Source organism: Balaenoptera borealis (assembly GCF_965194805.1).
Source record: "Balaenoptera borealis genome assembly, chromosome: X".
NCBI lineage: Eukaryota > Metazoa > Chordata > Mammalia > Artiodactyla > Balaenopteridae > Balaenoptera > Balaenoptera borealis.
In genome coordinates, this window is record NC_138881.1 from 37592840 (window position 1) to 37609551 (window position 16712).

Below are 16712 nucleotides of genomic sequence, written 5' to 3' on the forward strand. Positions count from 1 at the left end.
CTCGCACCTAGAGCCCGTGCTCCGCAACAAGAGAAGCCACCGCAATGGGAAACCCGCGCACCACGACAAAGAGTAGCCCCCACTCGCCACAACCGGAGAAAGCCCGCGCGCAGCAATGAAGACCCAATACAGCCAAAAATAAAAACAAATAAATTAATTAATTTAAAAAAAAAGCATTCTAACCCTCATAGACTGCTGGTGGGAATGTAAAATGGTACAGACACTTTGGAAAACAGTTTGGCATTCCTCAAAAAGTCAAAGAGAGTTACCATTTGACCCAGCAATTCCACTCCTAAGTATAAACCCAAGAGAAATAAAAACAAAACTTGTACATGAATGTCCATAGCAGGATTAATTATAATAGCCAAAAGGTGTAAACCACCCAAATGGCCCATCAATTGACAAATGGATCAACAAATGTGGTCTAGCCACACAACAGGATATTATTGGGCCTTAAAAAAGGAATGAAGCGCTGATACATCTACAACCTGGATGAACCTTGAAAATATTATGCTTAGAAAAAGAAGCCAGTCACAAAAGACATGTTGTACGATTCCATTTGCATGAAATGTCCAGAATAGGTACATCTGCGGAGACAGAAAGTAGATTAGTCATTACCTGGGGTAGGGAAGGATGGGGAGTAAGAGTTAAAGTATACAGGGTAGGCTTCCCTGGTGGCGCAGTGGTTGAGAATCTGCCTGCCAATGCAGGGGACATGGGTTCGAGCCCTGGTCTGGGAAGATCCCACATGCCGCGGAGCAACTGGGCCCGTGAGCCACGATTACTGAGCCTGCGTGTCTGGAGCCTGTGCGTCTGGAGCCTGTGCTCCGCAACAAGAGAGGCCGCGATAGTGAGAGGCCTGCGCACTGCGATGAAAAGTGGCCCCTGCTTGCCGCAACTAGAGAAAGCCCTCGCACAGAAACGAAGACCCAACACAGCCAAAAATAAATAAATAAATAAGTAAATAAAGCCAGAAAACATCTTTAAAAAAAAAAAAGTATACAGGGTTTCTTTCGGGGGTGATGAGAATGTTCAAAAATTTATTATGGTCAAAGCTTACCCTTCCCCCTCCCCATATCCTCAAGTCCATTCTCTAGTAGGTCTGTGTCTTTGACAAAGTGAGAGAGTGGCATGGACATATATACACTACCAAACGTAAAATAGATAGCTAGTGGGAAGCAACCGCATAGCACAGGGAGATCAGCTCTGTGCTTTGTGACCACCTAGAGGGGTGGGAGAGGGAGGGTGGGAGGGAGGGAGATGCAAGAGGGAAGAGATATGGTAACATATGTATATGTATAACTGATGCACTTTGTTATAAAGCAGAAACTAACACACCATTGTAAAGCAATTATACTCCAATAAAAATGTTAAAAAAAATTTATTATGGTCACCATGCACAACCCTGTGACTATACTAAAAACCACTGAATTGTACACTTTAAACGGGTGAACTGTATGATATGTGAATTATATCTCAAAAAAGTGTTACCCAAAATAAGGCATTCTATTACTCTGCTAAAACATCTAAAATCACAGAGTATTAGAGTGTTATATGTAGGAATACCTCTTAAAAGACAACCAGTCTCTGCTTATACTAAATGACAAGCAGTGTAACAGTACTGAAGAGCAGGCACTTAGACCACGTATACTCAGGTGCAAATCCCCACATTGCCACTATTATTGCCACTTTGCCCAGGGCAAGTTACTAATCTCCTTATTCCTCAGTTTTCTCATCTGTAAAATGGGGAGGGGGGTGATTGCCTCAAAAGGAAGGTCTGTGGCCAAAGTTAAATTAGAAAAATATAAAGAATTTAACACCATGTCCAGCACATAATGAGCTCTGAAACCACAGGATCTGAGAACAACAATAAATTCCTAAAGTTGTCCCTGAAAACTTCAGCTTTATACTTGTTTGAATTTTTTATATGTTACCTGTGTCACTAAAACTAAAATAGGAGCTGTGAACCTAAAACTGCTCTAAAGTATAAGGATTATTAATTTAAAAAATAAAACAGGGTGAACATTTTCAAAAACTTTAAGATTTCTTTTATTTTCCCTACCTGTATTCCTCTACTCCTTTTTCTAAATGAGATAGGCCTAAAAAGATTAAATAAGTTACCTAGGAAGCTTGACATCATTCAAGCCCCACCTCCTCTGTAAAGATTTCCCCAACTTCCTTCTCCTACTAGGTGGTCACAGTCTCTGGATTGCTCACTTAACACACTCTCCTTCAACTCCTGACTGAGTACTTACTATGTGTCAGTTGCCCAGTTATGCTGAGGATACTAGATGAACAAGTCAGATGCGACCCTGACCTTAACAGGACTTAAGTCTAGTTAGATTAGGTTTTAACTGTTTGTCAAATTCTCTCATGGACCGAGAGGTCCTTGAAGTCAGAGAACTAGAGTATTTGGTGAATAATAATGATAATGGCAATTTAAATAACAACCTTTAGACATTTTATGTATACCATGTTATTCAATCCGCACAACACCCCTGCAAGGTATATGCTATCACAACCATTTTACATATAAAGAAACTGAGGCTCAGAGAGGTTAACTAACTTGCCCAGGCCCACACAGCTAGAAGTGAATGCATAAATGAAAAAATGAATGAATGTTAATTAGCACCACTAACAGTTTTACACACATGGTAGAAAAGAATGTTCATTTCACCATATTATTTATGTAATAGAGCCTGTGTTTAGCACTGAGAAAGTGCACATTTGGAAATTGTTGAAACTTATCTACATAGCTGCCAAAAGTAATTTGAGTATCTCAGAGACATTCTAGAAATAAAAAATACTTATGCTGCACTTCACAATCACTAATCCATGCAAATGGCTCATGAAGCAGCCATCTTCATTCCTTCTATAAATAAGGAGAAAATGGTGACAATGTACCCAAAGGTTACCAGATCAGATCTTAGGGGGCTGCCTTACAAGCTACAAAGCACTGTGGATCCATATGTTTGGGGGAAAGTAGGTACCAAGCCGAATACAGATTCAGCATAGTATATTTTGGATATTATTAAGCTACAGAGAGAGAGAGAGAAAGAGAGAGAGAACACAGTCAACATTGCTAACTGTAAATGATTCAAATATTCAAAACAAAGATAACAAAGTTAAAAAAAGTATATCAAAAGAGATAAAAAAGAGAATGTGTAACAGAATACAAGAAGTTGAAATGAAATAATATGCACTTAGATACAAAGAAACTGGCTTAAGTGAGACAAAATAACTGTTTCTTATTGTGAGTGGATGTGGACAACTAAAAAAAGCCAATGAACAAATTTAGCTGTGGGGGGCGGGGGTGGAGGGAAGAGGGATGTGAAAGGGGAGGAGAGTACTACAATTATCCAACTGGGACCAGAAACCTTGAGGCAAGGAAGAATTCAGTTCCCTACAGGTGAAGGATTTAATAAAAGAACAATGGGTTGACAAATATCAAGAACTTAAAAGTATCTAAAATTTACTTTGTCATTTCATTAAAGGTATCCATTTAATTGAAAGTTATGCACCAAGCTTGGGAATCAAAAAGACCTAATTTTAGGAAAGCCAAATGGTTTTACCTAAAAGCCAGGCATCAGAATCTGCAAAACACAATTCTAGTGAAAAAAAATGTACTCCTTTTTTTTTTAACCCTAAATATGTTGGTGTTGAGATAGATTCACAGAGAGACAGTATAGTATTACCAACATCCACAGAAATGAAGCCAGAATCTCGCTTTTTAGTCACACCATGACAGAATATTAAACATTATATTCATTTTGATAGATGCTTTAAATTGCCTCTGTTATAGATAAGCCTTTTCTTGGTCCTCAATCAGTGTGCTGGCATTTTACATTATTGATCTGCCCAACCTCGAGACTTCTGTGATGTTCAGCTATCCCGATTCTTCTAACTCTGTGAGTTATACTCCAAACCACAACACCTCCCGCCCCGAGCTCCATCAACCCCCAAGAACTCAATCATTCATAGTTTAACTTCCACACAGTTGATTCCCAAATATTCACTATCATTCCAGACCTCTCCCCCAAACTCCACCCGTATATTTCCAGCAATGATCACTTAGAAATGGTCTGCACTCAATTCAAAGACAAAGTACCAATCCATATCATGGAATACTGGGCAGCAGGCTAAGGGGAGACAGAGTTAGACAGATATATAGATGGATATGGAAAGGCCATCAGATACACTATTTTCAATGTAAAATGAATATTTCAGTTTTTTTTAACAAAAAACTTCCAGAAAGGTTGTACAAAAACTGGACAATGGTTACCTCTGGAGAACAGAGCTATGGATGGTGGGAGAAAGGAGAGAGATTCACTATTTACCTTTGCATCATCTATATTTTAAAATTCATTTTATAATTTTATAAAAACTAGTTAATTAATTCTAAAAAGTAATGGAATATTATTAAATCTCAAAATTGGAAACATATATGAACTTTAAGTCAAAACTAGCTTCAGAAGCGAAATCTTCCCAGTATAGAAAGTCAAAGAGAGACTCTCCTATGCTGACTTGGGCTCTGTAACCAATCACAGCATAACACAGTCGGCCCTCCGGGTTCTGTATTCGCATATTCAACCAACTGTGGATTGAAAATATTCGAAAAAAAATTCCAGAAAGTTCCAAAAAGCAAAACTTGAATTTGCCTCTCGGCATCTACTTACATAGAATTTACATTGTATTAGGTATTATAAGTAATCCAGAGATGACTTAAAGTAAAAGAGAGGATGTGCGTTAGTTACATGCAAATACTATGCCATCATATATAAGGGACTTGAGCATCCACGAATTTTGGTATTAGTGTGTGGCGGGGAGAGGGATCCTAAAACCAATCCCCTCACAGATACCAAGGGACTGGCCATCAGGGTAATTACATTTTACTCAGTTGAAAGATGGGATACCAAGATAAATGGGTGACTGGGAGAGAAAGGAGAGCAGGTCCTTTAGCACCTTGAACCCTGCAGTATAAATCCAATGCCATATTTGGTGGTTTAGAATCTGCACTCTCAGATGCAACTACAAAATAAAAACAAAAATGTGAGAGCTGTACACCCCATCAGCTTGTGGCTGTGGTTAGGTACCTGCTCTGCAGCAGTAACTCAGTCACTTGATTACTTAGGTGTGCAGTGTTGGCAGACAGCTGAGACGCTCACCACTCAGCAGCTGTGGTTCAGTACACAGTTTTCAGAGTCAGAGAAAACAATTTCAGTATTTTTATCACAGGATATAGGAATAACTACCCTGTGGAAACAACCCCACCCCACTCCCAACAAACACCTATCTCTGAAACCTCATTACTTCTGGTTTGGCATGTTAGGAGTAATCAATCAACTATTCTGTCTGTTGGGGCAGGGGAATTGGAAGGAAAAAGCTGGAGAGTAAAAGGGGTGGAGAAAGTTCCAAAACAAATTATATTTTGGATGGATGGTCAAGATTCTACATTTCAGGGCTTCCCTGGTGGCGCAGTGGTTGAGAATCTGCCTGCCAATGCAGGGGACACGGGTTCGAGCCCTGGTCTGGGAAGATCCCACATGCCGCGGAGCAACTGGGCCCGTGAGCCACAACTACTGAGCCTGCGCGTCTGGAGCCTGTGCTCCGCAACAAGAGAGGCCGCGACAGTGAGAGGCCCGCGCACCACGATGAAGAGTGGCCCCCGTTCGCCGCAACTAGAGAAAGCCCTCGCACAGAAACGAAGACCCAACACAGCCAAAAATAAATAAATAAATAAATAAATTTATTAAAAAAAAAAAGATTCTACATTTCCATGCATAAACTTAGTTTGGTGGCAAACACTGGTTATTTCATTAGAGAGAAAGACAAAAAGAACACAATAGATGAGACAATGAACCGTTAGTATGGAACCTCTACTGAAGAGGTAAGAAATTTAACCAGAAAGTCGAACAATTAAAATTTGCAGTAAATAGGGAATTCCTCGGCAGTCCAGTGGTTAGGACTCCACGCTTCCACTGCAGGGTGCCCGAGTTCAATTGCTGGTCAGGGAACTAAGATCCCGCAAGCCGCGTGGCATGGCCAAGAACAAAAATTTTGCAGTAAATAAACTCTGAAAATGAAGACATATGCCTTATTTTAAGGAAACTCACTGCAGCATTTTCACAACTGGAATCAACAGCAGAATGCAGCATGAAATGAACGGACTTTAGAATTGGTAGGATTCCCATGTGATCTTGGGCAAGTTACTCACCCCCCTCTGAACCTCAGTGTTTTCTGTAAAATGGGAACAATGAAAGGAGATAACATATGTAAAATGCCTAATATTAGAAGGCATAAATGGCAACTCCCCTTACGAAGTAGGCATGTTAAGTTATAAAAGATTTTTTTTTACTTGTGGACAATCTATGTCAAAGTTCCTTTAAACTGCTTCTGCCACATTTAAAATGTGAAAACATTTACAAAAATGCAATAATTCAAGAACAATCTCAAAAAGTGAGGTACACTTGCTTCTTTAGTTTATTGAGTAGAGCTGTAACTGGAGATGTTTGAAAGAATTTTCAATTTAAAGGAAATATCCAGAAACACAAGGGACATTAGAAAGATATAGTTTGGCAGGTGAAACTGTTGCAGATACAAGGGGAAAATGGAAAGGGGTGAACTGCATGTGTCAAGGCCATAGAACATGTCAGTCATGGAAGGTAAGGGAATCACAGGAAGCATTATGAAGACAACGTGCAAACCACACTTCAGGAACTCCAAGTCCTAACGCAGTCTGTAAAAAGCGGACGTGAAGATACTCTGAGAAGGTTGTGCACAGGCAGAAAAGCAACTGAGTGGCTCAGTTCCCTCCAAAGTGGTCCCAGAATCAAACTCCATCATCAGGAATCAACACTGCTTACCTCCTCCCAGTAAGGCCTGCCCCACAGCTTGGATCTTCCTGGGGCACCAGCACTTTAGCTGGTGATTGTGCTTCTTTTCCCCTGTTACATGACTGTCACTCTGATCAAGCACTTCCTTCGTGGAACATATACTCATTTCTGGAAAAATCTTGGTTCCTTCAGGCTCACGCTTGACCTTTTCCTAACATTAAAAACTCGTTTACCTACCATGTCTAGCTAAAATTCCCAGGGAAGGTGTTCCAACATGACGTAACACTCCCCCCTGTGGTACTAGAAACCCAAATCACTGGGCAAATCAATATACGTGAAAGCCATAGTAATTAGGACAAATTAGCAAAGCTGAATTTTTCTCTATGCTACATTATATATTTTACATATTATTAATCTGGTATTTACATAAAGGCTGCATTTAACTCAATTCTCTGGCAAACAGCATTATTGGAATTGCAAGTATGAGATTTAAAGTGTATAAGCAACTTAACTATACCCTTTTAATAGAGTGTATGTCCAAACACAATCCATACTAAACTGATAGATTTCTTAATATTAAATTAAGTCATTATAGTAGACAGCCATCATCAACTGTTATTGAAGCAATCCTTGTTCTGATTGTCATCAATCACCATATTAGCATTAGATGAGTGTCATAAATCAATGTGAATCTTAAAAGACCCAAAAAAATCAAAGCCAAACACAGGCTGAAACAAAATTTTTATACAATAAGGCTCAGGAACACAATGTAGAGAAAAAAAAATCCACGTCTTGGTCTTTTGGCTTCAATACTTCCCCCAAAACATTTATTCTAGTTTTAAAAAACCGTAAGCCTCTGAAAAGCCAGTCCCAAAATATTACATGCATAACCTAAGTTTTAAACCAATGACTCTCAATCATAGCTGCACGTTAGAATCACTTAGAGAGCGTTAAAAAAAAAATACCAATGACCAGGACCCACTTCCAGAGATTCTGATTTCATTGCTCTGACACAAGGCCCTTGAATTGATCTTTTTAAAAGCTCCCCTGGTGATTCTAATATGCAGCCAGGTGGAGAACCACTACTTTAACACAGCCTTTTGGGACAATAATTGCTCTGAGGTTGATAAACGCTTTTTGCCTTTTAATGAGATTTTATTAAAACTACTCAATTCATTCCATAGCTAATGAGCAGCTGTTACATTGCAGGCACTGTGTTAAGAGAAAGATGTGTAAGATATATTCCCTGCCCTCAAGAAGCTCCCTGTTAGCTAGGTAGAGAGACCCATAAATAAGTAACTGTAATTAAATATGATAAGTGCTCTTGAGGTGTAAGCAAATACAGCATGCCTCACAAACTTGCATGTCATCCTTGAGCAGGGGTCATGCTGCATCATTCCAATTTTAGTTTATGTCCTACCAAAGCAGGAAAGTCAGAAGTTACAGGTTACTAAATACTGAGGCAAATATTCAGCCTACACAAGGCGAAAAGTGTACATTTTGCTACTCTCCTTCACAGAAACTGCTGTACCATGAAGGTAGGCATTTCTATGTTTTAATTTGGATGAATCATTTTAAAATTTCCTTCATGTAACATTACTGATTATGCACTTGCCTATAAAACCATCAATTTGCAAAAGATACAGTAAATGCTTACGAACATAAAAATTAGCCGATTACCTGTATTTGCATAATACCTTTCCTTTCCAGTAATTGCTACATTTGCTAAGACAAGAAGTTTTGGGACAATGACAGCATTGGAGATTTGTTTCAGTCTCTTGAAAGATGTTACATGGGAAAATGTCATGGAAACAATAGGCATTCAAGGACCATTTGTAAGACTTTCAAAAATAAAAAGCACAGGGGGAAAGAGTTTAAATTTTTAAAAAAAGATATGGCATTCTCCCAATATTCATAATGGATCAGGCACCTGATTCCCTGTAAGTTAATGGATGAGTGAGTAGATAAGTAGTGAGGCAGGAGAGTGAGTGCATGGTCAACTGATGGTAAAAAGGTGAAATCCATTTTAAAGCACTTCAGTGAAAATTTAAACCTGTTAAGCCCTAGGGGTCAAAAACAACTTGTGAAACTAATTTGTTATAAAAGAAAAATCACAATTCCAGAGAACTTGGATAGAAATCAACAAGGTTTTTGGTACAGGTGAGGGCTTTCTGTTTAAATCCAGAGTTGAACAAATTCTGAGTTAAAATGCATGCTGTCAGAGACGCCGCAAGAAAATCTCAAGTGAATTTCAATTTCCAGATCAATATATGCTGAGACAATTTACCAGAGAAAACCTTCAACCTTTACACAGGGTGAGGAACACTATCATTACATTCTCTGCCACAAAGGCTACCTTGAATTCATTATTTCACAGAATGACATATTATAAGCAGCACTGGCCAAGTCAGATTTTGTAGGATATGAATGAGAGTTCACGTTCACAGTAGTTAAGGTAGCCATAGAGGAACTATCACCTCAAAATTAGCTTGCTCCCCATCCTTATGCAGCTCTGAAGCAACAGAGGAGATGAATCTAGTTCTACCAGAGGCGTTTCCTGAAAATATTCTATCAATTATAAGTCAGCAGAATACTGATTGTGCTAATGTGATGCTGTGATGCTGACCATTTCTTCTCGATATCCAAAGAGTCACATCATCACTCTTTCAGACCTCAAGGAATCAGAACTAGTTACTAACGTTGATTCAATGATGCCTATTTTCCGTTATCACAACAGAATTAACATTTTAATCTCACCTTTTCCAATTATGACTTTGCTGGCTCATTTAAATCAAATATAACTAAGACACAACAAACATCATTCCCCCCATGCACACACACGCACATAATTATTTGGGGGCTTTGGGGAAACACCTAATTTACCTGCACTGGGTGCCAAGAATGAAGAAACCAAGGAGATTTTTTTTTTGACATATTTGTCTCTCTAGAACTGTGCTATTCACATATGGCTATTGAGCACTTGAAATGTGGCTAATCCAAATGAGGAACTGAATTTTGAATTTTATTTAATTTTAATTTTAACTTAGAGATACTTGATTCAGTTATTAGGAAACTTTTAGGTATGTTTGGAACAACTTGGGTATGTGAATCTACTTTTGCAAATGCAAATTTTATGGAACTTAAATACAGAACAAGTATTTACGATGAAAATTTAGCTTAGTGTCAGAATTGAGATGTGTGGTTAGTGTAAAATACACATTGGATTTTGAAGAGTGAGTATGAAAGAAAGGATGTAAAATAGCTCACTAATGATTTCTATACTGACTACATGTTGAAGTGATAATAGTCTGGATCTATTGGGTAAAAGAAAATATTTTATTAAAATTAATTGCACCCACTTGCTTTTAATCTTTTTAATGTGGCTATTAGAAATTTTACATATATAAAGTTACACATGGGGCTCACATTATATATTTTTTGGACCACTCTGCTTTAGAGCACTTCCACAACCACTTTACCAGGGGGCATTTGGATATCCTTCTTCCAGTAGACAGGCTGGTCATGTAACAATAGGGGCAAGGAGTAACACGTCCTTGTATCAACTGGGTCTGAGAAGTGTGTAGCAAGCTCTACCCACAATTTCACCATGTGAGGCGACACTGTAATACCTCAGCATGAAAGGAAAATAATAAGTTATCAGCACTTAAACAAATTGAAATCCAGTACTGCAGACAACTTAAAAGAGATAGAGCCAACTGCTGTAAGGTCTTGCTATCATTTCCCAACTGCGGACCTTAAAATAGACGATAAAGCACCGCTTCCCAAAAAGAGGCAAAATATTTCAATGGTAGCTATCTAGTAATCCTTAATAACTAAGCAAAAATTTCTCTTAAATCTTATCTCCTCAACTTCTAAAGCCACAGAATACACGCTGAACTAGGAAATCAACTTCAGATCGCCAGCATTTCCCTCACAAGCAAATTAGCAGGATTGTGCACTTGGAATACTGTTTGACAAGAATGAAATGGAAACTATTCAAAACAGATTTAAGGAATGGACAATTAGATGAGGAACTGCAGATTTAATTCTCAATCAGCACTGTGATTAATCTGATTCCCTGCTTTTCCCTAGTGTAATTATACAACACAGATGAAAGGATGAGCATTTGGACTGTCAGTTCTATATTCTGGACCAGCCCGGTGACTCAAAGCAGACGGCGCTACCACGCTAAGCACCATCCCAACAACAGTCGAGGGAAGCCTCGAACACTGATTTAACAGTCATTGCATAACGAGGCATTAAAAATTCGGAAACCCCCAACTCTTTCCACGTTGGTCTACACCAGGTGAAAAATTTGCTGAAACTGAACGCACCCCGTCTTAAATGACCCCCTCCAATCCGGGCATGGGATGAACACAAAGGCATCTATCGAATACCCTGCACAATAGACACACACCCCACAATTTAAAATCCTGGACGTTCTTTCTCTATCTCTCCACGGAAGCAAAGGAAATGCAAGCTGCTCTTTTCGTTAATGGTCTGTGGTACACGCAAGGTAACAATAAGCTCAACTGTTCCCAGGAAGCAACTATAAAATCGGTTCTGCCACGTCCCTGTGCAACCGTCAGATAAAATGCAGACAGCAGATTTCAGCCGGCCCCACGCCTCATGGGGTGGCCAACCTCGGCTCGTCGGCCTCCACGGATCGCCGAGAAGCCCCCAGACACCCACCCCGCGGGGGGTCCAGGTACACGTCTATAAATACTCCCGGGTGAGGACGAGGGAGGAGGGGGGGAGGGCAGGGGGCAGGCCCCGGGCGGGTGCGGGTGCGGGAGGACCCAGGCATCACTGAAATGCATTTTCCCACACTCCCGCTCCCTCGCGTGGAAACTCACTTGCCGATCACCTCGCACAGCTCGTACACATCCTCGAACAGCACGTCGTCGTCGGCCATGGTCCGGAGGGGACAGTGGCCGCAGCGTGGAGGGCTCCGAAAACGGGGGTGGGGGCGCCAAAGAGCTCAGTGCCCGGCCCCTGGCTCGCCTCCTCCCCTCAGGACCCGCGAGCCCTCAGTGCCGAGGACACTCGAGCGGGGCGGCGAGGCCCGGAGACTGCGGCGCCTTCCTCTGCGGGCGACCGCCCCGGCGCGGGCGGCGGGGCCGGGGCGCTGGAGCGAGGGCGGCCCGGGCCCGGCGCCGCCCGCCCGCCCGCTGCTCCTCGCGCTGCTCGGGCCGCGCTGCCCGGCGTGCGGATCCTCGGGGACCGCGCGGCGCCTCGCTCTCCTCTCGTCAGCCCGCGCGGGCCGCGAGGCCGCGACCGCTCCCTCGGTCGAGGCAGGCTCCGGCGCGGCGCGGGGCAGCTCGGGCTACAGGGGGGGCCGCGGCAGGACCATGGAGGGAAGATCGCCGCGGAGGGAGGTGGCGGCGGCAGATCGGCGCTGGGGACCAGGAGGCGGCGGCAGAGACGCTCCCTCCTCCTTCTCCTCCTCCTGCCGCCGCCGCCCGCCCGCCTGGGAGTGGGAGGGGGTTTCGCGGGACTGGCTCTCCGTGCGGGCGGGAGCCGAGGCCGCCGCCTTCAGCTCCTCCTCCTCCGCCTCGGCCGCCGACCAGCTCGCTAGCCCCGAGCACCCTCCTCGCGCACACAAGACCTCCTCCCACTCCGGCCGCACGGCTTCCAGAACCACAGGCCCCGCCCACTCCAGCCCGTCGGGAGGCGGTGGCCCAGGGAAAGAGCCCGGGCAGAGCGGCGCATGCGCGCGCCGCGGGCCACGTCACGGCAAACCGGCGGGCGCCGGGAATCTAGAAGGGGCGGGGGGCTGAGGCACGCGGGCGGCATCTGCTTAGGCGGGGGCGGGGCGGGGTCGTTACCCCCGCGACCAAGCCGCGGAAGGGGTCGGAGACAAAAGGCCTGCGACCGAACGCACTTCCTTGGCTCTCTGAGGCGACAGGCTCGGAAGCCCGGCCGCTCCCTCCTTTTGTAACCACGAGAAGCCTTTCCCAGTTTCTGCTGGGGGAGGAGGCTGGGAAAGGGTCCTAATGAATGGGAAAGCAAGAACAGAGGCGGCGAGGTTGTCACTCCAGATCTTGCTAGGCGGCTGATGCTTTTAGTGCCACTGTCACTCTTTAATGAAAACGAGGGCTGTGGATGAAGTGTTGTCCACCTACAAGAAAAGGACCAAACAAAAACTGTCCAGGAAGATGTGCAACAACAAATGGCAATTTACAGAGACAGCTTCTCCCGCATTCTGCCCCAAACTCAAATATCTATCCAGCGCCTACACCCACGAGAGACAGCCTAGAGAGAGGTCAGGAAAGCAGGGTCATACAGAGACTTTAAACCCCTTTGTATATTGCCCCCTCCCAAATTTCCACTACCTACTCTGCTCCTTTTACTCCCTACGAATGTTAGGCATGTCAGGATAAAAATGCAACTAGAGGGAGTGGATGGTACAGGGTCAGCCAGGGAGTGAGGTTATGGGTGTTGCCGTTGTGTTAGGTTGTATTCAATATGAAGATTTCTGTTCAACTGAGCATGTGCGGAATGAGCCAACGCCATCAGACAGGTATATGCCTCAGTTGAGGACCAATAAAAAGAAAAAAAAAAGTCTTTGTTCCTCTGCACAGCAGAAGTGCCCGATTAGTTCATAAATCAGCTTCTAGAAATCATCTGGTAAAATTCTCAGTACGGTAATTAAAACAAAAAGAAGAAGAAGAGAAAGAAAAAAGAAGATAGTATTTACCAAAGAGTGTGAGGGGGTGGAGACAGCCTATTTTCTCTTCAGAAACGTTTTCGGCAAACCCTTGACCACTCCGTTAAGAGGCTGAGAGATTTGCCAGTGTTAAAGATTTGAGTACTAGACCTTTTTTAAACAATGCAAATCAGAGGGAAAATGTAATTGTGTGAGAAGGTTTTCCTCCTTTTCCAAAGAGCTTGTGCATTCTCTAGAGAAGGGAGCTTTAGAGCCGGGGAAACATTGCCTCCATTGAGGGTCCCACAGCTCCAAGTCACTCACTCCAAATTGGCATGTCCACCTGGTACCTAGTGAATAAGGTGTTACTCCATTCTGCCTTGAAGTGTACAGCGACCCTCACCTTGTCAGCTTCATTTCCTTTCTCCAGTCTAAGTCGGAGCTATGCCAAGTCTTGTCGACTTCATTTTGGGGTTTGTTATCTTCCACAGGGACCTATGCTCAGAGGTAGAAAAGGACAATGACAAAATAAAACAAAAGAAGTGAAGTTGAATAAAAAAGACGACTACAGAGATAGGTTTGCATTCTGCTCATGGAATCACAGCAGGTTTCGATTTGGAAAGAGCCTCAGAGGTCGGCCAGTCCCACTCTGTCATTTACAGATGTGGGGTATGCCACCATGATTGGCCTAATTTGACATTCCCTGGTCTCTGGCCTTGAATGGTGCAAGGTCTTCCAGTCAGCTCAAAGCTCAGGACTTTCCGCTCACTATGGATGTGAAACACTCTGTTTCTCCCCACCCCATCCCCCAACCATCACACTGGCCTTGAATAAAGAGTATGCACCCTCATTTGCTGCCAGCAGGCATCTTGTGTCCATGAGGGTAGTCAAACCTAAGATGAAGGTGGAACTGAGGGGCAGCAGCGTGGAGATGTCCTCAATGACGTTATCAATCTCTTGTTTAGCCAACTCTCTACACTTTCCCATCATATAAGGCAATGAATTTCCTTACTGTTTAAGCCATTTTGAGTTGGGTTTTCTGTTACTTTCAAAGGAAGCATCCGACTAATGGTACAACAGATGAGAAAAAAAAGTTCAGAGACAAATATATGTCCATGGTCACGCATTTAGCTCAGCATCTAATCTGAACCTAGATCTCCCAGCTTCCAGTGTGGTATTTAGTGATACTGAAGTCCTCTGTAATACAAATCCCTCAGAACTTGTACCATGCTTTGTGGCTAGAAGTAGCCCCTCTGTTTTCTACAATTAAAATGACCAAGGCTTTTAAATGAAGATAATTCTTCTCTGGGTTTCTTCCAAAAACTCAATACTCTTCAAACAAATACGCACACGTATAAATGATCAGGTGTCTATAATTTAGTTCTGTTTTAGTTTCCATGAAGAAAATGTTAAAGTAACTAGGTGCATCAGTTAGATTGTGTTCAGATGTTAATAATTGAATACTCAATAACAGTGGTATAAGTAAATGGGGGGACTTATCTTTCTCATATAGCAAGGAGTCTGGAGGTGGGTGGTTACTAACATTGTATCAGCTACTCAACGGTGTCATCAGTGACCTAGGTTCTTTCTTTCCACCCTGCCATCCTCGACATGTTAGCTTCTCATTCTCAGGCATGTTGCTTCATCATTACAAGATGACTGCCACAATTTCCAACATCAAAGTGCATTCAAAGGCAGGAATCAGGAAGGCGGTAAGGGTAGGCAAGGCCGTTTTGCTCCCTCTCCCATCTCTTGTTAGGGAAAGAAAATATCCTTTCCCCATCTCACTGGCCAGAACAGTCACATGGCAACTTTCACCTGCAAGAGAAGCTGGGGATGCAGGGATCTGCCTTTTCCTGCCTATTCTTTGAAGGTGGGCAAGGGAGAAGTAGGTGGGGAATTGGCTCTGGCAGCCAATCAGCAGTATTTCCCATACTATGAAAATCATCAATGAATTAATTCTCTATCTTCATTATAATGTAGATATACTCTGAGTATATAACTGGTACGTCTTTTTAAAAATTCAGAAACATTAAAAGACCCACGAGGATGGGGTTGCTGTTAAACCAATTTGATTCTCAGATGTCACTGAAAATCTTCAGTGACCTTGAGGTATTGGACTTCACAGTTGTGTTAGACATTCTCAGGTTGTTAGGCTCCCACATAATTTCAACATGACACCAATAGACAAGGGGAAAACACACTCTACAGAAATATTAGCATGAGTACAACACAGAGGTTGGCGTGGCACGGGATTAATTTAGGCAATTCAGGGTGCAGCCTCATTCTGTAGCTATGATTGTTTAAGCATATAAATTACTACTGAATTAATGAATAAAATTAAGAATGGCATGATCTTAAACTGGAATAAAGTTATTTCCTGGTGGTGTAAGCATGATGCTCTAAGCTCAAATGAAAGCCACCATCAGTCTCTCCAGAAAAAGCTGCATACGCTAAACTTATACTCCGATATCATGTGGCAAATCATTTATTTTATATTCATTCAATGAATGTCTGTGGTAACCACTGAGGCTAGAGCTACAAATGAGGCAGACATGGTCTCTGCCCACTCCAAGTTTTGTTCTAGAAGAAAACAAGTAACAGACAGGTAATTACAATTAAGAGTGATGGTCGTTAGGGTGTGGAAAGTATGGGGAGCAACTAGCCGAGGGACCTATGGGTCACTGAAGGCCCAACTGAAGAAATGTTTAAACGAAGACTGAAGAAAGAATAGAAACTCACCAGATGAAAGGAGTGGGGGCCAGTTGATTCTAGGTAGAGAGGACAGCATTTGTGAAGTCCTGAAGATGAGCAAGAATATGCTATTTTGGAAGAAGAACATGATCTTTTGGAGAAGTAGGTCGTGGCTGGATCACAGAGTGTAGAAAGAAAGCGGTCGGGGTGGGGGTGGGGTTAGAGAAATAAGCAGCGGCCAGAGAGCAGAATGCATCAAATGCCATTTTTAAGAGTTGACCCATTAAAAGACTGCATATTTCAGTGGCACTAGAGTCTTATGTGTAAACTGAGACCCTCAAAGCCTCATGCACGAACAGAAAACTGTAGTACTTTTAAGTAACTCTTCCTTTCCCACTTGCTGCACCCTGTCCTCTTGCTTAGTTACTTTTAAAATGGAGATGCTCCCCGTATAAATATAAAATTCCTTAAATTGTTGGAGCCGACACTGTAGGTGCACCACTCAAATCCTCACTGATCGCTTTAACCATTCCTGG

The 16712-nt window shown here is 42.7% G+C and overlaps 1 protein-coding gene across 10 annotated transcripts in view; it reads right to left on the bottom strand.

Moving 5' to 3' along the window:
- The window catches only part of CASK (calcium/calmodulin dependent serine protein kinase), a 394779-nt gene extending 382313 nt beyond the window's left edge, over positions 1-12466 (bottom strand). For 5 of the 10 annotated variants that reach the window (XM_082378100.1, XM_082378096.1, XM_082378099.1 and 2 more), the window contains exon 1: positions 11690-12465. In XM_082378100.1, coding sequence (XP_082234226.1) covers positions 11690-11748 — 59 coding nt within the window. In that variant the 5' untranslated portion in view covers positions 11749-12465. Of the gene's footprint in view, positions 1-11689 lie in introns of all 10 variants that reach the window. The other 5 variants (XM_082378095.1, XM_082378103.1, XM_082378094.1 and 2 more) reach the window with 4 other exon arrangements.
- Between the last annotated feature and the right edge of the window lie 4246 nt (positions 12467-16712).